Source organism: Fukomys damarensis, unplaced genomic scaffold (genome assembly GCF_012274545.1).
Source record: "Fukomys damarensis isolate Sample0158 unplaced genomic scaffold, DMR_v1.0_HiC HiC_scaffold_12, whole genome shotgun sequence".
NCBI classification, from domain to species: domain Eukaryota; kingdom Metazoa; phylum Chordata; class Mammalia; order Rodentia; family Bathyergidae; genus Fukomys; species Fukomys damarensis.
Genome location: NW_022900924.1, coordinates 40,106,998 through 40,134,375, shown reverse-complemented (window position 1 = coordinate 40,134,375; position 27,378 = coordinate 40,106,998). Strand labels below are relative to the sequence as shown.

At 37.4% G+C, this 27,378-nt stretch overlaps 1 protein-coding gene and 1 long non-coding RNA gene across 10 annotated transcripts in view; one reads left to right on the top strand and one right to left on the bottom strand.

The window, feature by feature from the left end:
• The window catches only part of Pex5l (peroxisomal biogenesis factor 5 like), a 217,273-nt gene that overhangs the window by 39,964 nt on the left and 149,931 nt on the right, over positions 1 to 27,378 (top strand). For 3 of the 8 annotated variants that reach the window (XM_033762535.1, XM_033762538.1, XM_033762534.1), the window contains exons 1-2: positions 15,148 to 16,231; positions 17,649 to 17,720. The exons of 2 other annotated variants lie outside the window; for them this stretch is intronic. In XM_033762535.1, coding sequence (XP_033618426.1) covers positions 16,139 to 16,231; positions 17,649 to 17,720 — 165 coding nt within the window. In that variant the 5' untranslated portion in view covers positions 15,148 to 16,138. Of the gene's footprint in view, positions 1 to 15,146; positions 16,232 to 17,648; positions 17,721 to 27,378 lie in introns of those variants that run through there. 3 more of the 8 variants (XM_033762537.1, XM_033762539.1, XM_033762536.1) reach the window with 3 other exon arrangements.
• LOC117285715 lies at positions 1,803 to 15,065 on the bottom strand. Of its 2 annotated transcripts, none has more exons than XR_004516820.1 (4): positions 15,020 to 15,065; positions 11,963 to 12,130; positions 8,248 to 8,358; positions 1,803 to 3,374 (listed from the first exon to the last, which is right to left on the bottom strand). It is a non-coding gene; the product is annotated as an uncharacterized LOC117285715 (long non-coding RNA). The 2 variants fall into 2 exon arrangements; XR_004516819.1 differs by lacking the exon at positions 1,803 to 3,374 and adding an exon at positions 5,936 to 6,378.

Genomic DNA, 27,378 nt, shown 5'->3' with positions numbered 1-27,378 from the left:
TGCATCAGTTTGTACTTTATCAAGCTGCTGTTATATGCAGGGAGCAGTTAAGACTAAGAACATACAGTACTCCAAGGGCCTACATGCTCCCTTTTTTGCTGTCTTCACCTCTACCACAGACATTGATAAATCTGCCCTGCGTAATTCAGGCAATGTCTTAATATAGTAGACTGGGATTTTATGAGGTCTCTAGACTTTCTACATTTCCCGAGATTTAATCTTTTCCTACAGTAGTCGGAAATGTAATTGTTTTGATTATAAACTACTGCTCATCTAAGGGGCACTAGCTTTGGCCATGTAATTTTCAATCTTTAGTGAATCACCTGAGGAGTTTTGTGAAAATAATTACTTTTCAAAAGAAATACTGGTGTCCAAACCTACCCCAGACCAATTGTATTAGGATCTCTAGAAACGGAACCTGAGCATTTGTATTTAATTAAACTCTGGATCTTCCTGGACACTTTTTTTTCATCAACATCTTCATCTGTACCATGAAAATAATAAAGTTCTCGTGTATGCAAAATACTTAGAATATGCCTGTCTTCATCATAGATAATAAATGTTAGCCACTATTATTACCCCATGGAATTATTATGAAAGTAAAATGGCTGTACATGCTCAAGCATTAAATGGATTAATAACTTAGCAAACACTAACATGCTATTCTAATGTAAACTTTATAACATTTTTATACTGCATGCAGTATACAAATCTAAGTATCACTTCTAAGAGTAGAAGTTTATTTAAACCTTGCATGATGACATTCTCAATCAAAAATACCTATTTAGTAACACATTTAAAATCTATTTGACTACATCTTTAAAAGATCCCAACTACCATGAACAATTCTAAAATAACTGTTGACAATCTCTTCACAATATAGTGGAATGGGAAATTTTTGAAAAGTTTCCTCTGGAGATGAAAGACTCTGGAGAACAGAGTACTGGCCTAATTCCTCTCCGTGTCTCCTGAACATTTAACAATTACTGAGATGTGTTAGAAATTCAGTAATGAAAGGAAAGATTGGATGACAAGGACAAGAACATTCAAGTGAATTCCAGTGCTAGACAATACATGCCAAGTCTGTCCCCGATGTTTGTGACTATATATATACATTCTTGAGCCTTAAAATTTTAACTTAGTAATGGCATTTTACTAATTTTTCAGTAAAGAATCTTCTAAAATAGTATTTAGGAATATATATCCAAGATAATTTCTATATAATCACCAACTTGCTGAATAATCTTTTTGCTTAAACCTTCTTGCAGGCTGGTTACCTGACATCCCCTAATTGCATTGTGTCTTCATTTTTCACTTCATTTCTTGAATTCTACACTTTATTGCCTGATTCCTATTACTGAAGGAATTAATACACCTAAAAACAATTCAGCATCAGCATAGTCTTTCTTGTGAAACACATTTCTACATCCATATTCACCTACTTCTATTTATTGTGCTAGCATAAAGATTTAGGTGTCTTGCTGTTTCGGTTGGTTAAAAAAAATATTTAGTTTCACAAAAATGGGGAAAGTGTCGCAGCAGCCTAAAGAAGACACTAAATCCTCCTCAGTATTTGAATTAATGATATACGCATTTAAATGTTTTATCAAAGTTAGCTTCTTGCTTTAACTAATAATGGTATTCTTTCTTAATCACTACAAAATTGCTAATTAACTGACTTCCTGACAGTTAAAAAAGAAATCAAAGAATTAGCAGTGTTGAAACTCATCCAGTATAAGCCCTCACACATTTGAGAACTGAGCTGAAAAGAGTGGAAATAACAAGTCCATAATAAAAAAGTGATTTAAAAAAAAACACAGGGCTAGAACCCAGACAGTAACACAGACCAAACTTCTTCGCTACCTACTTTCCAAATCCATCATCTGTGGCTTATTTTGTATCCTTAATATTTTTCACCATGCCTGAAATACAGTATAAAAAAATTCAGTTTGTGTTCAAAGAAGGTTTAACAAAGAGGGGAACTTCAAAAGAGGCAGCAACCGAGGCTCCCAGCTGGGGTTCCGCTCCATTTATTTGACAGCTGCACACGAGTCTGGTTTGGTGGACTTTGTGTAAGGTTGAAGGTAGGAGGCTTGAGGAGACCAGAACTCTTCATGGTGCTTGGTTTTAGGCTCACAAGAAAGCAAACCATCAAGGGGATGCTCAGATAAATCCATGTACTGCAGCAAAGCCATTCAGGGTCTTCTTAAAATAAAGCTCCGCTGGGTTTTCTCAGTACAGCATTCTAAAAGTTGACACAGCAAGATTGCTTCTCACCACATTCTATTTTTAAATCCCAGTAATCTTTTCTCTTTAAACTTCACAATTGAGTTTCTGAGCCATCTTTGGTGAGTCTTGCCATCTTGCTAGAGAGATTGTTTATTGGTTATGCACACTGTCAACTCAACTTGCTAGAAAGATTGAGAGTGGAAGGGAAAGAGAGAGGGAGGGACGGAGGGAACCAGAGAAGGAAGGACACCAACTAATAATATTTACTGAGTGTTAGTAAATGTGTCAAGTACTATTCTAAGCACTTCGCATGTATTTAAATTTTTTCCCCAACAACTCAAGAAGACAGGTTCTGCTGTTGTTCTTGTATGAGTAAACATAGAGCTCAAGAGCTTAATTAGCTCAACTGGGCAGCAAAAAGCTAGAGTTGACTTTGAACCAAGCATCTGACTTTAGGAGCTGACCTCATACTGATGCACTGAGTCTCCAAATTAGATATTTACATCTAAAAAAGTATTTAAGGATGGTTGACTTTTTTCCCTTGTTTTTGTTAATCAATTTTTTGTTATGTCATGCCAACTTTCAAATGGAAATATGCTGGAATTAGGGACTTGGACTGAAAATAATTCAACTTTTGAGGTCGGGAGACCTCTGGTGCTAATTCTGTTCTGTCACATAGATTATTTCACTATGGATATAACCCTTTAAAAAAAGCACAGACTGTTAGGATTTTTCCTCTTTACTTATTTGAAAACCAAGAAAAATGTAAACAAACTCTTGGTATTATTGGGAGAGTTAAATATTATGAAATATGTAAAGTCTTTGTCCAGCATATATCTTTCTTCCCTTATCTGCCAAAACTTCTCCCCTGATTCCCAGCATAGCTCCTGTGCAGGCCTCCAGGAAACCTGGCTCGATGCTTTCACACTGTGGGTCTCCTTTCCTCCTAGTGCTGAATCTTTCTGCTGCTACAAATGGGTCCCAAAACCTGGACCAGCAGCAGGTTGCCTTATGTGCAACTGAGTGGAACCAAGGTGAAGTAGAAAGGCCTCATCTAGTGCGAGCGAGTCATCCAAATGGTGCTGTCATTCTGAAGGGGCCAGGCAGAGAAAACGTCCAGCCATCTGCAAAGCCAGTGGGACTCACTAGGAAAAAATGGGAAGAAGGCTTTGAGCTGAGATTGTACGATCTTGTCCGGATTTTCAAGACTTTTTATGTGGCTTGAGTAGGGCCAGAGAAGAAGTCATTATAGGTAGCAGCCATTAAAAGCTGATTTGGGCCAACTGATGAAAGCAGAAGGGTGATGCATCGTCGACCTACATGGTCACCTCTAACTATGAACACAGAGCTGAGGTGTAGGTTAGCACTATATATAGAATGACCTTTGGCTCCCAGCCTGGAAGAGTCTGCATCTCTTGTTGTCCAGCCCTGCCTTTGTTCTGAGATTTTTCATATGCCATTCATCTACTTCTGTCTTATTGACTGAGCACTTTCATATTTGACCTCAGAGTTGGGTGAAAGCATAGCTACTCTGGCCATGCGCAGGATTACATTGCTATGATAAGAAGAAAAAGTAATAACGATAAAGACTATTATTATACACAAAGCACTACTTTAAAATGTCTTGGAATATATTGTTCCCCACACTTCTTATATACTAATGGCTTAGCAGAAGTCAAGAGCTAAATGCCTAAATCCAAACAGGATCTCAGTACCAGCCTTTGCATCTAATCAATAGCTGAACTGCATTCTCTATCTTGATGATAACCAAAAAGCTCATTGTTTTCCACCCAAAGATGAAAGAAGAGTACAAAAACATAATCAACAGACCTAATTTGATTCTGTGTTCTAGCATTTTCTAGACGGGTAAAGTACTTTTTTTCTCTGGGAATCCATTTCTTCGGCTGTAATTGAGGAGTTTGACACCTACCTTTATGGAATTGCCTGTGATAATTAAAGTGTTCCCAAACTTTAAAGCTATTATCATTAAACATTAATTCAAACATACACTAAATAATATAAAGCTATTTATTATAAGTTAAAATGGATAATTTTTGACCTGGCCTATTATAGAATTGTTCAATCTAAATGAAATAAATTGACTTTATCATTTCTAGGAGGAGAGAAAAGAAGGGCTAATTTTCAAAAGCTGTTTTTCTACCACCTTAGGAAAAGTTTGCATTATTTCTAGATAGCAGTGGTTTCAAACACTTAGTTACCCTAAAAACATTAAAGATTCCAAAGAGCTCTTGTTTATGTGGATTATATCTGTCTGTATTTACTATTAGAAAACAAAAAATTAACATTTTTCAAAGTAGTTCATTGAAAACTAGCAATAACGAACTCATTGTGTATTAACACAAGCAAAGTTTTTGTTCTGAAAAAAAGCACAATTTTCCAAAAAATCCCAGTGAGAAGCTTGGCACTGCTTTACATTTTTGCAAAATCTCTTTAATATAAAAGCTTAATAGGAAAAAATTTGATTACCATATCTGCCTCTGCATTTAATCTGTTGCTGTAGGCTTTTTTCCTTTGAAATATGAAAAGAAAAATTCATCTTAACACAAACTTACATTTGAAAAAGCACTTTAGTAGCCTTTTTCAAATAATTGTGGATATTCTTTGATACTATATCAAAACTAGCAAATATTATTAAAGTTTAATAGCAAAGTGAAATCTGAAGTCTTGACAATGACCCTTGTGTAGTTTTCATGTTAAAATCCATTGTTTTGCCTTACATTTTGAGTGAATCTTTTTAACTCGTGTGTGATTTTTGGTAACACGGTCTATATTCAGTTATTTGGAAAATATTGGTTCATATCTTCCAATATTGCCATGCTTTGTTATGCAATATCAAAAAATACTTCATTAATATCATCTCTGATCTCACTGGAAAGAAACCATCAATGTCAGATACAAATTTTCCCAAATTCTAATTTCTGTTAAAAGCCTGAATTTTGTCTTTGAGATGGACAGCTCTTTTCATCTGTTTTCAGGAGAAAACATGTCAGATTCTTGTGTAAGTAAATATAGTTCATATACCAGCTGCCCTGTCAAGTACAAATGATGATATATTATTTTCAGATGTCTACTTCAGTTCCCAACTAGTACAGTTTGGTGTCACCACCTTGATTTGTACCAACAGTTTAGCCAACATTGCTTTTTATACCACCTGTGCAAATATCATCATGGTGAAAAGACAAGCAATATCATAGTGCTATTACAAAAAATTTTCAGTTCCTCAGTCCCCTGAAATGTTCTTAGGAACTACAAAAGCTCTGCAGACAATATTTATGTACTATTATTATCCCTTGATATTAAGTGGGTTCTTCATTCTGATGTTTTTTAGGATTTCCTAAACTTTCTTAATAAAAACTGTTAGTGTCAGGTAAATTTGGGTGAGTTATGGATGAGTATTGACATGAAAAGGTTATTCACAATATATTGTGGAGTACAAAGAGTAAGTTATTATTTATACTACAATTACATGTTCTAAATGCATATGCATGTATTAACATATGCATATACAACTTTTTAAGTACATATATGTGTCTGAGTACAAACACTGTAATTTGAAAGCAGTTATATGTAACTTTTCTTTGTAATATTATGAAGGATCAGTAAAAGAGGCTAAAAGAGATAACACTTTTTGTTATAAAGGAATTTTTTTCTTAAAAACCATTTATTGAGCACCTATAAAGCGACAGGCACACTTAGAGTTTATTTTAAGGAGAAGGTAATACGTTAGAATTATTAAAAACGTTTTCCTACTTGAGGCATGATGCTATCTAACCTGTTCCTTATTTCAGCCTTGTTTCATGTCTCCTGAAACCCCCACCCTCACTCACACAGGATCGTTTCACAAGAGAGCAGGAATTTTTAAAAGACTTTTTGTTAAAGTCCACATTTACTTCCAGCGATGCATTTGCAGTGAGTAGCAGCCATTCTGCTGTCTCTCTGTGCTACGTTAGGAACTTGTTGATCACTTTGGGGCATTAATCTGATATTGCAAGAGGAGTCTTCTGAGCTTCATGATCTTAATCACCAAAATTTTTCTTCTCTCTATTGTTCAAGGAGTTTTTCTGATTGCTCTTTTAAAATTTGGTAAACATCTCAGTAAGAGAAGCATCTGCAATTTGGAATTGATTCCTAAAGAGGAAAAAAAAGTGGGTGGGAACAAAGCCTGGGATCATGAGTGGAGGATTGTCAGTAATCATCCACACTCAGTGTGATGCTGCGACTGTTCTGTAGCTGTGAGATGTGCTTACAAGTAGACGGTGTCCTTCAATATCACTCATGTAACCTGTAATTATTTCCTAAGATTAATAAAAAGTGCCTCCTAAGAAGTAAGGCTCCTCAAATTTAACTGAGAAGGTGAATGTTATAGTCAGCTCTCCCTTGCTCCACCTTACCTTACTCAGGCTCCTCCTTTATGAAATTTTATCCTATGACAAGACAACAATAAGTAAAGTACAATGGAAGCAACCACTTGGTTCTTTAAACACACCCACAACAGCCAGCCCTAAATGTGCCATCTCCGTGCTTTTAAAAACATATTAGGTTTGATAATATGGCAAACGCACTTAAGTAAATACATTTCTTTTCAACATTTTCCACTCTCTGCTCAGTTCAGTTTGTAGATTTCCATAAAGAATTCCTTTTGTTGGCATTCAAAGACCACAATAACTCCTTCTCTATGTTCCACAGCACTGAACAATTTCACATTGTATGTTTGAGAACAGACTCATTTTGTTTTGTCAAAGAGCAAAAACAACAAAAAAAGTTTAGATATTGCTTCGGACTTAGTACAAAAATATATATCTTTCACTAAATATGATTTTATTCTGCTAGAGCTCTTTCTCTGTCTCTCTCCCTCTCTGATTTCATTAAGTTTCTCCTGAAATAATTAATAATTTTATATACGATGAAGTTAAGTTAGTTCTTAGCAATATGTTTACTGTAGGCCCATTTGTTGCAAATTTAATTCTAGACCTCAGAAATTACAGATGTTTCTATCTCTTTATAGAAACCAATATTTAAAAAGACGTTGCATGATACCCAGTGATGAATTAAGCATGTCATTACGCAGTTGGTGTGTGGCCAGCTGTCTCCGTCAACTTGTGCCTTCCCAGGCTCCTGGCTGCTGTGCACGGACCACTTCAGTGACTCTGAGCTGCTCTCCTGGCCTCCGGCCTTCTTTCCTCCAGCTCATTTCCCACCCTTAACTGGAGAGGGCTTCTTAAAGCACCGGTCTCATAATGTCACTCTTTGGCTGAAACCTGCAATGTCTCCACTCTGCCCTTGAGCTCAATAGCAGACTCCTCATGTGATTCCTAAGTCTCTGCCTTCCTCTCCAGCCTCCTCTTGCATCATCACTTTCTTAAACCTCCACTCTGCTCCACCTCCACATCCCCACTCTCAGACTCTAGAAGGCCTCCCCAACACCTACCTTTCCTCTATGTAGCTCTTCTGCATGTCTGCCCCGCCCAGTCCACGCACTCTGCACAGCTCCTATTCATCGTTCACATCCCAGCACCTCTTCAACAAGACCTTCCCTGGCCTTAACCCCAGGCAAAGTCCTACTACATCCTTCACAGCCCTGTTCTTTGCTGTGGGCACCTCACACTTTCATGATGGCTTGTCTAGTTACCTCTCTTCCCAGTAGGCCTGCGGCACTAGCTTTGTGCGGTCCAAAGACTTGGAATTTAACAAAGTCATTGTAAGTAGTCAAAAATACCTACAGAATGAATGAGCAATGTAGTCCCTGACCTTAAGAAACTTACAATGTAGCAATAAACTATACCAAAATATAGCAAGATTTGTCACATTACAGCCATATACACGAGACCTAAATTTCTTTTATGACAAATAACTTATCAAAATATTTTATGAAAAATATTTTAAATCTATAGACTATATTAAAATAAAAATTCAGTAATATAGTTTACTTTAAAATATAAAATGTTTAAAGAATAAAATAAACATACTCTTACTTGTATCAAGGAAAAATGAAATTACCATATTCAAAAAGTTTGCCATGCGTCCCTCATTTGATTATCAAATCAAGGAGTGCTTGTTTGTTTTTTGAAGAACGTTTCTTTATCAGCTGATTTACTCATATGGAAGCGCCTATGAAAGTCAACAAAGTAACAAAACAACAAACATATTTGAACCCATTAGTACTTATTTTTTCTAGTAATGGAAGTCATATTTACTCAAAATGTCAAAGGTCATCCACTCTATTACATTTTGGTGATGTAACCCTTGACCATACTGGCATCTTTAGTTATAAAAACATGATTACATGTCAATGCGAGGCATCTTTTGTTCCATACTAAAGTAACTTTGCCTAAATAAATTCATCAGCTATTTGAATGTCTGACACTAGGATACACCTTATCTTGCATTTTCTCAAGCTAATCTTGCCTTTATGACTCAAAAACACTATTTCTACACATCAAATTCCTTTTGTGTTGGGCCAAAGATTCACAGAATGTTTAAACTTGGCTGGTGGTTTACTTTACATAAATCACTCAACTTTGCATTTCTTTATAAACTACAGGACCACATTTCCACTCATTAGCAATAATACTTCCTATATCAAGCAAGCTGTTAGTTTATGTGATGGAGTATCAACCATTTGTAATTGACTAGGTGTTTTCTGGACTCAGTTTTAACATACGAGCTCATTATCACATGCCCAGTAGATAAACTGTCGATGGCCCCAGATCATTTTTGTCCTTACACACCATGTGAGTGGGAAAAACTTCCTCTAATACTATCCCAGAAACCCTTATTCATAACGATGGAGAGCAACTCAGACTTGCCCATGCTTTTGACAATCGTGAATTTATAAACTATTAAAGTAAAGGAATGAACAAAGAGGCCACAGAGAGATGGATGGAGAAGTGGTAAGAACTGAGGTGTTGAGTTATGATGCCTACAGTTCTCAAGGACATGAGAGAGCTCAGAAGGTAGAGCAGTGACTTACACCTCCAGAAAAATGTTTTCCCTTTCAGGAGCAGACAAGATTTATTCTAAGCTGTTGTGTCTATGCACAAATCCATATGTAATCTTAAAAAATAATAGTACTCAAAAGTCACTTGAGCCATAATAGAAATATGGGTTGTCAGACACATAAATGGAGCTTAAAGGTAAATAACTTTCACTTTCTGCATGCATTTTTATAGATGAAGTACCAACTTTGGGTTGGCTCTTGTCAGAAACAAAATTTATGTCTCAACCTGTCAAAAACATGTGCTGGCTTACAGAAAGTATGAAAATAGAGAAATAACGCTTTTGATATACGAAATGCTTAGAGAAGCAGCTAGGGTTTGACTTTACTAAACTACAAAGATTCCAATTTTACTTAACAAAGACATAAAGTCATAATGCATGATATACAGATCAGTTGTCTGGGGATTTTTTTGTTTGTTTGTTTTTGTTTTAAGTCAGCAGCAGGTGTGGGAAAGCAGGTGCGCTGACTGCCAGTGAGAAGGAGACCGAGCCACAGGAGAAGTCAATCATAATGCACCTGGCCTTGAGATTACAAAATTTCCTCCCCCACCCAACAGGGCCAATGCAAATAAGAATAAAAAATAACCTCAACAATGATTTTGAAGCAGAACACCAATCAATAAGTTTTTGTTTTGAATAGATTATTTCTTGTTCTCAGCCTGCAAAAATATAGGATGTATGGTCTGCCCTTTTCTTCATGGCCAGTGTGGGGTTATTTTAATGTGATCTTGTGCACTTCCCATTTAGGAATCCAGAGTACGAAGTCCATCCTGTCAACTCCTTATTCTCTTACACCGATAGCCAACCCAGTCCTGTTCTGTGGATGACAGCAGGTGTAAAACCACCAGATGGGAGTGCTTGTTAGTTTCATATTGCCTTGAAAATAGCACCAAGACTATATAATGCCAAGAACCTCCCAGGTTAAAATACATAACTTTGCATTATTAATGTCTTCAGGCAAAAAAAATTATGTGTCAGCCATCACATGCCATATTACTGCATTTACAGAATCTAGTAAAACCAAATCTAGAGGGAGCGGGAAAATGTGCTTTGTATAGAAAGAACCTTCCAGATTAAAGAAAAATTGGTCTCAGAATTTTCTGTGAAAAAGATTGTTTTTGCTTTTTTTTTTTCTTTGAATGTGTTTTGTTTGGCTTTGAGGGTGAGGGAGGGTCAAGAGTTTATTTATTGTTCCATGGAAGATGTAGAACATTGCTGAATCTGCCATAATTGAAATTTCAAGTCTAAGTTTTGTTCTCTGCCTACTTGGTCTCACTATGCCACCCAAGTACTGTTCCTTAAAGCCACTGAGACCCCTCTGAGTAGCTACTATTTATCCCGATATTGTCCTGAGCCTGGCTACATGTTTGCTGTGTGCATAGGGAAATAGTTACAATGTAACCCACAGTAAAGTGAAGTTGTTGTTTTTCTTATATGCAAAAGATATTTATGATCAAAGGATATAAAAGTGAGGACATGGTAATTAATATCAACTCAAAACAGCCTATTTCACCATGGATTTGTCTCCAAGAGTTGAATAGTTAGATATTTGCTTTTGACTAAGACCTATAAAAATCCCAGCCCTTTGATCAGAAATCCTCTTCCCTAATCCTAGTAATAGCACCTATCACTTGGAGTTACTGCTTGAAATATAGTTCACTAATTTGCTTTTCAAATAAAAGAACAGGTCCTGAACATTTAAGTGTACAGAATATGTGAACTTGTTTTGAGAGCTTATCAAAGCAATGATTTTCCTTTCTTGAGTTTGTCAAATTAAATAAAACCTTGAAGGAAAGAAGGTGCAGAAATGTGACAGTGTGAACTATAGTTCAAAAATATATCTCAACAGATAGAGGGATAGAGAAGAAAAAAGCAAGTACTGTGTAATAAAATGCTAGTGGTAGACTATAGGTGGTATTACAGAGTCACACAATAAAATTATTTCAAGTTTTCAGTATGTTTGAAGTTTTTCATGATAAAATGCTGGAAAAGATATATAAGAAGGTCCATGCGCAAAAGTGAATTTGTATATTTAAGAAAGTGTCATTGCAAAATAGCATGAGATTGAGGGATCTGAAGAGATAATGGTGTTAAATAATTCTTATCATTGAAAAACTTTTAAAAATTACAAATATTTTAAGAATCTTTATACATTTTTAGGTTATTTATTGTCTTGTAGACTAAGACTCACCTTGAAGATGAAAAGGCTGGCACTATGGCACAATGTAAAACTTATATTATGCACCACTATCATTTCATTACCCAACTAGTAAAGAACTGGAATATCTATTTACACAATTAAATTGTCTCAAAAAATACTACATTCCTAGAGTTATACAAGTGCTTTAACATGTAGTTTAATGGTACAACATATTTGTTGTCTTTAATTTCCTTTCACCTAACAATGCACTTTTAGAACTGTTTGTTTACTGTATATTTTGTTTTTTCAGGGTTGACCCAACACCAAAGATTAAACCCTGGGGCTTTTGTGTTTTATCATGGTATGAATACATGGTGGGGTGGGATGTGTGTGTGTGTGTGTGTCTTTTAAAAAGAAAAATATGCTTTTGTTTTTGGTACTGGGAATCAAACTCAGGCTCTTGCACTTGCGAGGCAGGCAGTGGATCCACTGAGCCAAATCCCCAGCCCATAATTTTTTTTAAGCCAGATTTAACAAACTTTTCTGCCAATGAGTCTCAGAAACAATGATATTTACCCTTCAGAAAGTTGGTTTTCCCCACATATAAGAAAAAGCAGAGATTTTATAATTATCTTTTTAACTCTTCTTCCAGGCCATTTGGAAACACATCCTTCTCTTCACTTCCTGTTGTCTCTTTCCCATGTTTCTTTGGCTCTCACAGCAGTGGTGCTTGTGACACTGGATCTTGAAAAAAATAAGGGATGTGGGACCAAAACGCTGTCAAAGAACTGAGGCGTTTGATCACAAGGGAGAGTCAAGAGGAAATGGGGCATATTAAATACAATATGCAAAACATTCGCTACACTATTCCACCATACTTGCCACCAGGGACATAAGCAATAACTACATCATGAATCTCTACATTTAAAAAAATCACTTTATTCCCAGAAAAATAATAAAGCAAGGGTAAAACCCTCATCCGATTTACTTTTCTACAAAGTAGTCTTTCAAGGAGCCTTTTTTTTTTTTTTGTACCAGGGTTCAAACTCAGGTCCTTAGTGCTTGCAAAGCAGGCACCAGGACTAATGAGCTAAATCCCCGGCCCTAAATGAGTCTTTCCTATGGCAGTTTTATGGTTCTCTTAAGCAATCATATTTTTGTGTCCCTTTTTAATTATGAAAGAAATTTACTTTTGTTTCAAAAAGTACTTCCATGTATAAAGAAAAAGATATCATTTATGTATAATCTCTTCTCCCAAAGAAAAACATTAGGTATTTAGAATATACCTTTCTAGATTTTTTCTACAAAGATACACCACATAATTATAATTTTTTACAAAGTTTTTTTACAAAGTGTCCATGCTCTTAGTCTGATGCTTTGTGAATTATTTTTTCTTATTCTATGGCTTCTATTTTTCATTTTTTTATTAATAAATGTTTGTAGTACGTAATGTTTACATTTCTTCTAAGAAATCTCTATATATCCATAATACACCCTGATTCTTTTTCCACTTCCTTTCACTTCCTTTTCCCCTTCCACTCATCTTTTGATTCTTTCTCTCTCTCTTTTTTTGTACATATTTGCAATACATAATGTTTGCATTCTTTTTGGGGATTTGGAACACAAAAACTAGTTTCTTCTTAAAATATAAACATACTCAAGACCTTTACATAAGGAAGAAGGGAAAAAACTAATACTTGCCCAGTATTTTCACCCATATCCTTTATCTTTCAGCTAGCATTTTTGCTCCTCTTTTCATTGAAGCTTTGCTAAGGGAAAAATAAGTGTTTTCTGGCTACTTTCATTCTCTCTTATCAACACAGTTGATAATCTAATCTGGCTTGTGTCTTCACCACTCCTGCCCCAGTCATTCATGACTTTCAGTGCCAAACACGAAAAAGTCACTGTTTATACACTTAACCTCTTGTCAGCATTTGACACTAGTTAAAAGTCTTTTTCCTTTGATTGTATCCTATTGGTTTGCTTTCCTCACTTCTGACCATTCCTTTACTCGTCCTTTACTGAGTTCTTTTCTTTTGCTCATTCTTTAAATGCAACCATTCTCCAGGACTCTGACGTGAGTCCTCATCTCTTAGGTCTCTACATTTGCTTCTTTATTAACCTCCTTCACTTCTACAATTCTAATCATCCCCAGCAATCCATGTGCCCTGCCCTCAGCTCTTTTTGTAATATAGACCCATGTATCCCAGTGGCTGACTGTATGTTTCCACTTGGATGAGTTTTCCAAAGGCACCACAGCCTCAACAAGTACCCTGTCAGCATGTTCTCTTCTTTCCCAGTCCTCTGCCTTCTGACGGATGCTCTACTCAATTTGTTCTAAGGAAAGCGGGCTGGAGCATTTAGTAATGGTTCCTGATTGTGGTTGGTTTAAAAAGGGAAAGAAAGTAAGGAACTGTTACTAGTGAGCAACTAGTGTAGCCATTCTTTCAAGTTTAACAGTGAGGAGAGAAGAGAGAGAATAGTCTTTAGGGAGACCCAGGCCAGAGGAAATCACTAAGCAAGTTTTCAGGCTGTGGGAAGGAAAGTATTTGGAGGAGAAATTTAAGGTCAGGAAAATAAGATAGGAAGTGAATTCTGAAAACTATGAAGACAGTATGAAGGACTTTCCTTTATAGATAGACTTATATATTCATACAAATATGTATTATATATTCATACAAATGTGTATGACACTTGTTTTAATAAATTCAAGTCTAATATATACCTTCATTGAAACAGTGAATAAATAATAATAAACTTTTGACATATTTATATACAATCTTCAACCTTTACATTTATTTTGATATCTGTAGCTAGGCAAAAATTGCAATTGGGGCTTGTTTGTATGATTGCCGAAATCAAGCATTTCTTTCCTTTCAAAATTTCTTTCATGTATATTCCATTCTTAGTGAGTATGAGGAATCCTTTGAATTCAATTCATGTGAAACTAGTCCATTTCAATTAAATCCTAGGCTCACATTCTGAAATGAACACATTATCTCATTTCTTAGGTCTCTATGCCATCAGATTTTGTTGCTGTTAACCTCCTTGCTAAATTTTCCTAAGTAAAACATTCTATATCTGAAGCCATGACATGGTTTTTCCTATATAGTTCCCAAGTATAATAATTTATTTATTCCAAATGAATAAACCCACTTTTCTACTCTACTTAAGTGGGGGAAAGAAAGATGGGGCAGGCAGCAGGAGGTGGATGGGGTTAAGAAGAGAAGCAGAAGTCTGTACAGAGCAAAAGTTACAGGGTAAGCTCGATTTTCTTAAGAACTACAGATCTAACTGAATAGTATTTAAAGTTACCAATACTAACAAAGAACTAGATAGTTCTCTTTCTGATTAGCTAGGAAAAAATAAGAATAGTGTCAGAAAATGGGAGATAACTGTTAGGAGTTTCAGAGCTTGGCCAGCTATCTTGAGCTGAAAGCTTCTTAACGGGGAGCGAGGCATAGTCAGCAAATGATGACTGTTTTCTTTCTCCTGCCCTGCTCCCACCATAAAGTGCTCACCACGGTAGCTCTCTTGCACAAACGCTTCCCCCTCAGCTGCACTTAAGGAACTGTGCATAAAATCAGCCTTGAGCAGGCAGTGTGCTAAAGATGGGACGGAGAGAGATCTAACCTCTTTGACTCAGTTGAAATTCTCAGCTCCAGTGTCCGGCCAGGGCGGTGGGAGGAGCGCAGGAAGTGATTACTCTCTGGCTTCCCCTCCCACAGAAGCCCTGCCCCCTCACACTTGGACAGTGCAGAGAGTAGCTTTCTTCTTCCTTCTAGTTCAGTCCTTTGGCTAATATGAAAGGCAACGAAGAAGCTCTGGACTTGCTTTTTGTGCTTGACAAAAGTGCATAGATAGAAGACAGGGATTCCCGGCTGGGAGGAGGGAGGAAAGCTGAAGATCCCTGCCTGGGCTGGCTGATCTAAACAGTCAAAGTGGGCAGCTGAGTGCTTGAAAGAGGATTATGCTCGCACTAGAAATAATCAGTAAGTGAGTGACTATTGGCTTAGAAGAGGATTAATCCCCCTGGGGTTATGGGGTAAACTAGAAAATATTGCTTATTTCTAAAGTAAGTCTTCTTTCTGCCTCTGTGTACTGTTGTGTGCTGTTAGGAGTCTAGGGGGCTTAAGTACAAAAATCAGAGCTCTAAATGCCTCCTCCCACTCTTTCAAAATGCCAATTTATATTTAGTTGGGGACCATAACCTCCTCCCCTGACCTAGCCTCTTTCCAGGAAAATTTATTAGTAAATCAGATAAGGAGTTGAGATTAAATTGGAAAGGTGGAATTTGATGTTGGCAGAAATTGAAAGTTTGAATTACGCTCTGTGAGTGCTGACATTATTATATCTATTAGCAGTGATTGTCAAGAAAGTCTGGAGCAGTGAGTTAAACGGGAAATTAAGAGAGTCTATGCCAAGGAGGCTGACTAGTCTGTATGCAAAGGGTTAAATTTAAAATATTATGTAATAAATAATAGGTGAGTTTTATAAAACAGCGCGAAGAAGTAGTCAAGAAGCAAAAAAAAAAAATGCATGGATAAAAATTCGTTAGGAAAAGAAACTGTCATTTCAAAGACTTTTGTGCTAGCCAAAAATTTCACAGTGTTTACAAAGTCAAGACCGTGATTCGGGAATACTTCAGTTATTGTTGTACATTATTAATACTGCTGTCGGGCAAGATCTGTGGTTCTCTGGTCAGCAAGTTCTGGCAATGAAGCCACTGCTGTTGGTGCAAAGAATTCTGGGATGTCTGACAGTGAAATGGATGGAAGGACTCACATTCCTTTTCTACTTAATGTCCTTTGGTCCAGAAATCGGGTCATGCAAATGAGCTACTTGGTACGTATACAGATCAATATTGGAAAGGCATTTCTAAATGTTTTGCGCTAGGGGGTCTCGACACTATCTTGTAGCAACCAGTGGACTAAAAGGATACAAAAGCAAAGTTATAGGAAGGAAGTCAGCCTGACTGAAACCAACGTTGTTCCTTTCGTTTTCCATCAGTCCTGAAATGGAACCTCAAATGAGGATGAGAATGATAATAGAAAGCAATAGTGTGGCCATCTGTTCTGCTCTAAGTGACTAAGTTCATTAATGTATGAATGAGAATTTGGATTTTATTTATGCATCCTAATACTTGAAGATTCAGAAATTTTTGTATTACAGTAGAAAAATCACAAAAATAGAAGATATGTCTGGGGAGATGAAATATGTAAGTTCAGTTTTGGAAATGTAAAAAAAAGCAGATAAGAATTGTGTCCCACAGTTGAAAGATTTATATCATGGTCGCTGAAGAATATACCTCTTTCTTTCCCTAATGAAATAGGGATCATAATATGCACAGTTGATTCAAGCGTAAGAAATATTATTATTCTCCTAATTGTAGCCGTGGTTAATATCTGAAGCAAGGATGTTTTTGTTAAACTTGGACGGAAGCTAATTTGTAGTGATTTTTATTTTCTGTTTGTGACTGTTATAAGAAGTAACATGATATTTCTAGTATTCCCGTCAGCTGTTGCATGGGGGTGGGGGAGGACTCAGACACACTACTATTCTTCTGTAACAGGACTATAAAATAATTGCCATGATCAATGTCCTTTTCTAACTCTATAATTTGTAATTACAGATTTTGCTATGGGGAGAAAAGGATGGGGAGCAGTCATTGGGACAAGTAATAATAAAAATAGTAATAACAAAGTGCTGATAGAGTACATTTTTAAAGTTGGTCTGTATTTTTCTAAGTTTTTAACCACCTAATTTTGAAGTCTATCTTCTTTTAAAAATTACCATACTGACAATCTGAAGATTTTTGAGTTGTGTAATACTTCTCTTATTCTTAAACATAAGTAAGGTATTAAAGTAAGATAGTGTGTAGTCACAGCCTTAAGATACTATAATTCTAAATGAACTTTTAGTCCTTAAAAAAATGCAGTAGGATTCTAAAGAGTTACTTATTTACCTCAAAGTGTTAAATAATCTTTTCTGGAACTGCAGAACAAATAAAAAGTATAATAACATTGACAAAAAGATTATTTGGATGATGGGATCTAAGCAGAAAAAGATGAATCATTTTAAGCCGGTAATTTAAAAATAAAAACATTTACTGCTGTACATGAGAGATCGTCATGGAGAATAAGGAAGGCACCATGACGAGTGAACAAGGCTAAAGATTTGTATCTTTTGAAAATGTTAAGTAAGAATTAAGATTGTTAATGGAAAGAAACTAAATGATCATTTAAAATTATTCTTTCACAAGAAAAGTAAAGAGCAAGGATATGGAAAACTAAGCTGCGACGAAGACCTCGAAATAATTGTTGATCAAAAGCAGGTAAGTGACTGCTTCCATTCCTTCATTTTCTATTGTTGTATTGTGGATTTCTGACAGCCTTGTGGGTGCTCAGCCCTTCCTCTTCCTATCTGAGGCCTGTATAGTGAGGTAGACTGACAGCCACCAAGCTTCCCTCTGTGATTCCTCTAAGCCTCCTGACTTCTGCATGCTGCCAACACGGATGTTCAGTATGTAACAATGATAAGAAGTGAGACTACAGCAAGAGAAGAAACCTTTGAGACAATTAGAAACTCCTCTTGGTAAAAGAAATCGAAACAACCATGATAATTTATTTTGTTGGGGAAAAAAAAGATATAAATAAGAACAAGAAAAAATAACATTTTGAAAAGGAGAAACACTGCCGTTAGTGGATCTTCTGCAACAGGGGATGTGATTTAGAGGGAAGAAGAAAAAAACATTAAAAATTTGAAAACTTTAAACCTAAATCTTGTCCCATTTAACTTCTCAGATTGTCTCCAGTAAATTTTAAAATGACTTTTAAACACAAAGAAGAGGCTATTTAATAGTCTGTAAGACTGTTTGTAATTTGAGAAGCCTCTAGCTTGGTTGTTATATGGGCCCATAAGGGCAAATGAAAACTGCTTAATAGACCATAAACAATGACCTACCAGGTAGTGGAGAGTATCCAGCCCATGACACTGAATTGGCACTAGCCCTTAAGATCTTTGTTAATTACCAAGGAAACAAGATAACTGAGCGGCTATTTAATGTATAAGCGCCCCTGAATCTGAGGATGTGAGCTCAGGTGCAGAGAGAGTGATGATTCAGAGGGATCTGAGCAGATGAAGGATTAGAAGGACAGCAGCCATTAATTTACGGAAAGCCTATCTTGTTACATTTGGACAATTTCCTAATCGTGCAGTTTGTTTTGCATCATGGTAACTGTAATGAAAGACCCATTGTGCCTTTCTATCATAAAGGGAAATGACCACCAGAAGGTAGTGGCCAGAAATAATTGCTGTAGGGACTTGTTTGTTAGATTTGGAATAATGTAGGCAACTGAAATGGTTTTCCAGGGTACAGCTGGCCAACCAAGCATCTCCCTGGAAATACAGAACATATGTTCTTGCAGGGTCTACTCCAGCTGCCTTGGGATTTTTCTTGCTTTAGCATCACTCCCGCTCCTCAGGAAACAGGGTAGGGAGATGTGTGGATTTGGCCCTGTGTTTTGCTACTCAGTGTCATGCTTTTTACTTTAGCTAGCTTAGTTAATAAGCCAAGTGGTCCTGGACCCCAAGTGCTCTACTGAGCTATTAATTATTATTTTGCCAGATTAATTACTTGGCATTTGTAATCCATATCTCTTGCTGATCCTACCCATAAGCTGGACCCACCTGGCCAATAAACTAGTCAAATAAAAATTTTATGAGAACACAAACATATAAACATTTTTATTGACTGAAAAATTTACTTTTATTTGTTCTTTAACCATATAGATGGTGAATTCTTACTTTTTCCCTCTTTACTATCTTCCTCCTCAAACTTTTTACTCTCTTTACTTTTGTTATTATTGTTGTTAAATATTTGTGTTTTAACAAAATTTTGGTGTTCAGAAAACTACAAATTTGTACATCAAGGTCTTTAGGGTACAAGGACTAAGGAAGTCGGGGTTCTTTTTTTTTCTCATGGTAACTTCTACAAAATTTATGTTGTGACAAAGCATTTTATTAACTGTGAAGGAATCTTTAAAAAAGAAGAAGAAGTAACTTTCCTGCTTCATCTGAAAGCAGCACTTTCCTTCCTGGAGCAAGTGAGCATGGACTCAGTTTGTTCAGAGTCAGTGTTTGTCTTGTTAGTTACCACAGTTTTTCCAGTGGCACTGCACAAGTGGTACTGTTTGGCAGTGACCCAGCTTTTCAGAGTCATACATGTCAAAACATGTTTCAAAAAATGAAAGCTGGGGATAGTGGCACAGGTGTAATCCCAGCACTCGGGAGGCTGAGGCAGGAGGATCACTGTGAGCTCAAGACCAGCCTGGACTACATAGTGAGTTCCAGGTCAGTCTCAACTACATAGTGAGACCCTGTCACAAAAAACTAAAAAAAAAAAAAAAGGAGTTATTATGAATATGACTTGGCTTTGGTGTTGGCTGTTGGCAGGAAGAGAAGTCCTTCCCTATTTGGGAGGATTGTTTATTGTTGATGTCATGCAGCAAATTCTAGTTTGAAACAATGACAGTGTTGATACCGAAAGTACAATATTTGGGAAAATGCTACAATTATTGCCTATAAACCTATAAAAACATCATTCCTCAGTTTAAGAGGGATGTATTTATATGTGCATATGTGTACAAAATATGTTTGCTTTCCAGAAACGAAATATTGCTTCATCTCATAGATATGTGATTTGATATGCACGAGATGAATTCATACATATGTGCATTGTCTTTGTATAATAAAGTTAAAACTCTATAGCCCTACCTATTATTTCTCAAGAATATTTATATTTAATCTATATCTTTTCAGAAACATGATAGAAATGTCTTTTTCAATCTTTATAGAGTTGCTAGTAGCTTTTTCAGGAAGTGATACCGGAATAAAATCTAAAGAAGATAAATAAAATAATTGATGGTGGTGTGAGGGGCAGCAGTCATCTAAGCTCATTAAGTCCATTACTCAGACGCTGTCACTCTACAAATGCTGTGTAAGCTGTATGCTGTTTCACCAGTTGTATGATTTGCAAGTCTTGTACTTCCACAGAAAGCCCACAGTGTTGCTTGTAGAAGAAAATTAGTAACAAAAGCAGCACAGAGAACATGGAGTTTCTTCTCCCTGGTTGCTTTCATCCGAGGGAGTACAAGATGATTCTGGGTTATTTCGACGTGGAAAAAAGAAAATATATTGGAAATGTTTAGCGTTGTCCTGAAAGCCAATATTGTGCTACTGTGTGAAGTTTTATTGGCAAACTTGTTTGAAATGCATATGAAAACATGCCAGAAATTTCTTAAATTTGTATTGAAGTCCTAAAGTAATAGGTGCCAACAGTTAGTTAGCAAGGGGGAAATGTATGTGGCTCATGATTAATGCTCTTTAGTTTGGCACTGTCTGGAAATCTAAAAACTAGAATTCATAGACTTCAACCCTAATGTTACTGAAATCAAGAAAATTTCAGTCATTCACAAACAAAGTTTGAAGACTCAAGGTTGCAGTATGGCTAAATTCCACCTGGTAGCCCTGTGATCTTGAATCTGTTCGAGCTCAGTTTCTTTATTTGTAACATAATACATTTTTCTTCCAATCTCCTAGAGTTTATCTGAAATAAAATAGATAAAAGTGCTTTATAAAGTATAAGTAATGTGTTAATTATCTAGTCAACCACTTACCCCATCCCACCCCACTCCCACTTTAGTTCCCCCAGTTTAGGAACTTGGACATCTAGAAAGATGAGTGAAGTTGCCCGGAGTCTCTGGTTAGGTACACAAAACACAGGAAGCCAGCTCTCTCTCTCTCCTGACCTCCAGTCTGCTGCTTTTCCTGTCACCTCCACAGAATTCCAAACCATTACCCATTACTGCTCGTCCTGTAAATGGGTTCAGAAACTGCTTTGCCTCAGTCCCGTAATTACACAAAATAACCATCTACTAGTAATTACTATAATTGGCCAACGTGTATTTATCTATTGAACCCTCACAGGGATAAACTTTTCCACAAACATGTCTTAACTGTTTAGTTCTCTGTTGGCCCCTTGGCATTGTGAGGAGAGAAATGCCCTTCCAAATAAGCACATATAAAATTAGAGATAGGAGGCGGTTTTTGACAACCACTTGCCTTTCCCCTCAGTCACCGGGGGAAGGCTTATAACAGGCATGGGAAGCGCCTTGGGGAGAGACAACACTTGCTTTTCTTAGCCCAAAACATTTCTGAGAAACTTTATAAGAGAAGCTTGAGCAGAAAGCACTGGACATTAGAACTTTTGTGACCTTTTTCTAAAGAAAAAGAAAAGAGAAGGTGCAGCCACCTGCTGTGTCTCCAAAAGCATGCAAGCATTTGAGTAAGATTGTACTCTGATCCTGCTGGTCATTGTGAGAGTCAATCCTAAGAGGAAATAAAGGCCACGATGAAATAAAAATGGAAGAGCAAGAAAAACAGGTTAATAGAAAAGACATCCAGTTTCTTTCTTGTGCTAACAGAGCATGGTCCAACCACCATCTAAGCAGCTCAACTGGAGTTCCAGTCTCATAAATAGTAAAAAGGATGAAATAATATGTGTCACTGCCTTGTTGTACTCAGCACCATCTGGCCATTGCTTTCTCAGACACATCAATGTGGTGACTTAATTTAAACAATTCGGATGCTATTTACTTGCAAAAGATACAAAGTAAAACCATGCCTTGGTATCACTATAACCATCTCCCTGGGTGTCTACTTGGATCCCTGCATTTGGTCAGCAAGAACAGAAACCCCTTCCAGACTTGCAGAAAGGAGACAACTTGGAGATGTTGAAACGTGGCCTTCAGTGACCCTGAAAGGACACAGCATGTTATGCAGTTGGCTTTGGGTACACTCACAGTAGACATAGGCTCAATGGCAGTTTCCTCACAAAAGACTGATTCAGGAGGAATGGGTAAACGAAAAGAAACCAAATTTACTTGCTCTTTATCTGAAATCAGGATTAATGTATACTAAGACTCACTACTATAATCAGGTCAGTTCTGTATTGTCTGCAAAACTACTTATCATCAATAAATACCGTACAAGGGGAAAGTTTCTCATTTGCTTAGAATGAAAAGTGATTTACTTGCCTTTTGTTCCTAAATACTTCCCATTTGTATTAAAGGATATAAAAATAATCTTAAATTACTGATAATTTTGGAGCAGAAAACCACAATAATGCAAAATGTCTTAAATGTGTTTTCATTATAAACTCAAATGTTTGTTTCTTTAAATCTATGTATTTCAGTTTAGTGTACTGATTCCCCTGACTCTGGGGAAAACACAAAGGGAAAAATCTAATGTCTTAATTTCAGAATCTTCTGACAGGTTTCTGAAATCTGAAAAATTTGGGTAGAAAATATAAAGTGTTACTCTTCACAGAATGACACAGAGACAGGCAAGAGGGCCAAAGTAAAAATTCATCGTCCTAGTTTCTAGTCTGACTTTGCTACTTGCTAAGCAGAAGACTTTGGGGTAAGTAATTTAAATCCTCTGAGTTTCCATTGCTTCATGTGTGCAATAGCATAATACCATCTGGATCCAACTTCTGTGTGAGGCTCAAATGTGGCTTCTTCCTTGGACAGCCATGTGTCCCACTGGGCCTCCAGAACCAGTACAGACTCCAGGGCCACTGCTGTTCTGTCTGATACTCTTTCCACCCTTAACTGGCACATCCTGAGTGGTGAGTTGGAATGTTTACTGTATCGTGACATCTTCACTTTGATTATTTCCACCAGTTTACTACTGAGCATTCTGAACGCCTTGTGTGAGACACAAGCAGATACTTCAGTGCATGTTCGGTGGTGCCAGCCCCTCTGCTACACCATGTGCTCAGGATTATGAAGGTAGTGCAGAATGTGTGCCTGCCACTGCCACAGAGTGCATGAGATCAGAGTCAGAGCCTTTAAACAGTTAGAAATCTGCACGAGAACAAGGTATGGCCACATAGCAACTCTCTTACTATGGGGAAATTAAGCAACCCCTCTAAGCTGAAGCTGCTCCAAAGGAGGAAGAAAAAGAGAGAGAGGAAGGAAGAAAGAAAAAGCAAGGAAGGAAGGGAGGGAGGGAGGGCAATGGTTACCTACAGTAGCTGGGAGAATCAAACAAGTTTCTGAATATAAATGCTTTGCCAAGTACATGGCAGATAATCAGTGCTTTATGAATGCCAAGCACTTTATGAGAGCTGATGGTAAGACTCATAGATTTATTTGCTGTAGGATCCCATTGGATTTGGGGAGATTAAGGTATAATGATCCTAAACAATCCAGCCTTTCTAGGATCACAGATGCATATGTCTCCTCTGGACAGCCAGGTACAGAGGTCAGAGCAGCAGGCTGTGTGTGAGAGAAATAGGAGTAAGGACAGTAGCTCCTTGGAGCAAGCTGCCCCCCTGGCTGGGGTATCACCTACCAGCTCCTGCTGATCACTGTCTCACTGGCAAAGGGCTCTAGTCACTAATTGTACTATTTTTCAAGAAATACAATCTGCTGCTTTTCTTTTTGATCATTTACAATCAATTTTTTTAAATCTTTAGATTGTGTGTATTCAAACAAAACAATCTGGGTCTGTGTACAGTCCTTGGGGTCCTCATCTGTGACCTTTTATGCTTATATAACTTTAAGCTCAAAAGGGTGCTGACTAAGTCCAAGTGGGTCTCTGCTTACTTCCTCTGTTCATCTCCTACTTTACACTGTCCCCTTGAAAAGTAATCTAGTCGAGTTATTGATCTAATTTAAATAGTCATAAGGTGTAATTGACAGTCAACCCTAGGTCCTGCAGGAAATTCATACACCTTGAAAGGGAACCAATGAACCTAAGATAGTAATTGTACTTGATGAGTAGGGAGGATGTTCACAAGTGGAAGGCTTTGCAGATGTTTCTACATATACAAGACTTTCTTCTACCACCTTCTACTCTTGCCAATCTGACACCTCAGTGAGTAATAAGGTACCAGTGGTGTTGAGTGGAAGGCAGGTACCCAGCTTTCTTCTGCCAGTCCATCTTCTCCAGTTTTCAGACAGTAATCCAACTCACACAGCTCAGATAACAACTAGTCACCGAGAGAGAGACCACGAGCAAATATCTAAAACATCATTATACATCTTTATTTTGAGGTGTTAACATATCGCCTATTTTCCTTACATGCAGGAAAGATAAAAAAGCATTGGATTTTCAAATTGGAAAAATGTATAATTGGCAAGTCATTTTCAGATAGCCCAGTTTTTTTGAAAATCCTACAGGGAAAAATGGTGTTGGCAAAATGTTTAGTCAGTGAGAAAATAAACGCATAATTGAAATCACTTGAGCTGACATGCTGAGTACTAAAAATGATGTGATATATGAAAGTAGCCAACAGAGACGGTAGCAGCACTTAAAAGTAAACTTAGCCGTTTGGAATACAACTTGGAAAGAAACCCCTGCAACTTTTTGTGGTAGAGGATACATTGTGCTGTTTTCACTTTTAACTTTTCTTATTACTTAGGTTCATCTGGTCAGTATGAGAACTGTAGTTGTAAGATCTAGAAGGAACTTGAAGGTAATCTCATGCTGTCCACCTGAAAGGAGGAGGAGCATCTAGGTGTATGATGTTACCCCTTACCAAGCACCTCACGGGTGCAGACCAGCTTTGTGTGACAGAAGGGTGCTGCTGCCAAGAAGTTTAGTTATGTTGGCTCTGGTTCAGTCAAAGTAAGTTAAGTGAGTCTCAGGAAGGAAGTAATGTGACTGGCCTCCCCCAGTTATTTTATATCATACGCAATATTAAAACTCGGACCTGTAGCCTCCAGTGTTGGCTTCATTCATCTGCCCTGTAACTGCCTTCCTAAAGACAGTGCTTCTCCTCCTTTCTTCTAAAGTGTCCTATGTTCCTACGCTAAGCATACTAGTCCAGCTAGAATATTCACTTCAGAAAAGAAAAGTATGTATTTCGAGGGCACAGCCAAAAGTCTATCTGATGTTTTTGAAAGCCTGTATATACAATGTGCTTCCTACTTCTTCAAAAGATGACCTGTGACAACATCTGAGAATACATCCGAGCCCAGATTTTTCCCAATGGACTCTGAAATCTCCTAAACTATATGCAATGAAACCAGCAAAGTGTTTCCTCTATGTGGATGCAGATGGCTTTTCTGCAGCTCACCCCACGGAGTTTCACCTCCCGGTTCAGCTTGTCAGCTCCCCCAGTTGGACATGGATATTGTGAAGTGTGTCTGACATTGGGCATCTAGCTTCTCAGCCACCCAACTGCCAGGGCTTTGTCTAATGAGCCCTTGCAGGTGAACTTTCTGATCACCGATCAGATCAGCACCTATGGTTGGAAGGGTTTTGAAAACCAGCTGTGGCTGGAAATATCTGATCTCAAATGATTTTCATTATAAATTCAAAATCTGATAGAAATGACTGAGGAAAAGGCAGATCATACTGAATTTCTTTTCTTGTTTCAATACTTAAACAGCAAGCAGAATTTGGAGAGTGAAGTTCCTTTCTTCTCTTCTGACTTTGGACCTAGAAGCCTGCATCTTGTCCTTGCCCTGACCTTGTCGTGTCCGTGGTTGTGCTTTTATTTCACTCCCTTCCAGACTTCACAGTCTCATCTTCTCTGCTCTGCTCAGCACCTCTCTGGACTGCCCACTCTGGAAGCATCTCTTATTCCAACACTGCATATATAAGGTTTGACGTGAGCGCAGTTCCTGCAGTCCTGCTTTTTTAATGCTCCCTTGCTTCTTTCCCTTTCTCCAAAACAGCTCTATAATTCTGTCATCCACATTTTGAGTCATTAATTTTGCGCATGGTCTACCCCTAGTCAGAACGAGTACCACTTCCTTCCTATCCTGTGATCTAGGAAACACACAAGCATACAAATAACCATTCAACACAATTGTTATTTAGTCTTTATTATAGTATTTTTTTTGGCCAGATGACTTCATTCTTGAAGTATAAGAATCAATGACTTATTAAATAAATGGTGAGAGAATGTACCATCTAGTCTTTGTGCTGGGTGTTCTGAATAGAAAAAAATCATTCATCACTTTTTGGCTAAAAAAGAAAATCTCATTTGTGTAGTTACTGAATAATTAATGGATTATTGTTGCAGAAAAGCACTAATGACAGAAGTAGTTTTCTTCCAGGCAAGCACTGGCAAATTACCTATTCCCTGCATTCCCAGCTTCTCTCCTTAAACTTCAAATATTTTCCCGAAATTGGTGCAAAATCTGTGTGGATTTGGGAGTTGACTCGGATACAGATGAGTGCCGGTGCATTGGTTGATGAATTTTGTTAATCAGATTCTTTAGTACAGGATAAAAGGAATAGAAGTTTCTGGACAGGGCTGGGTATTCTTAAAACTTTAAGCTAAAGGTCTTAAACTAGAGATTTTGCACTTTTTTTTTAAAGATGCAACTTATTTTTTCTCTAATGAATGAGCAGTTGTCCCCTTCTACACAGACTTTAAAGGACGTGACTGAAAATCACATCCTTGAAGACAGAACTTTTATGAACAACAGTTGACTTGTCCTGTGGACCCCAACACTGCGTGGCTTAATGGCAGACACCCAAAACACGGAGAGCACGAATGCTCTCACTATCCCCATTAAAATGTAAACTCCTTGGTTGGTTCTGCAGGCTGTGCACTGCCATCCAGTCTGACGGCCCTTCCTCCCCATCTGTGCCTTCTCCACACTGTGCCCCATTTCTTCTGAGCAAAGCGGAGTGGCCCACATGAGATGCTCTTCGTCCTTTGTGTCTCTACCCTTGCTTTTCCTTCTGCCTTGTGTGTACATAAATGTTACGATAGCCCCAATACCGAGATGTGCCTGCTGGAAATGGAAGGGTGGGGACTGGAGGGGAGGAGCTCCCTCATCGTCGTGATGGGAGTAGCCCCACAGAGAATCTGAGTGCCAAGAAAACAGGGAGGGAAGAACAAATCCTCTTGGCTGAGTAGACCCTGTAATGTGCAGACTTCTTTTTTTTTTTTTTTTTTTTTTTTT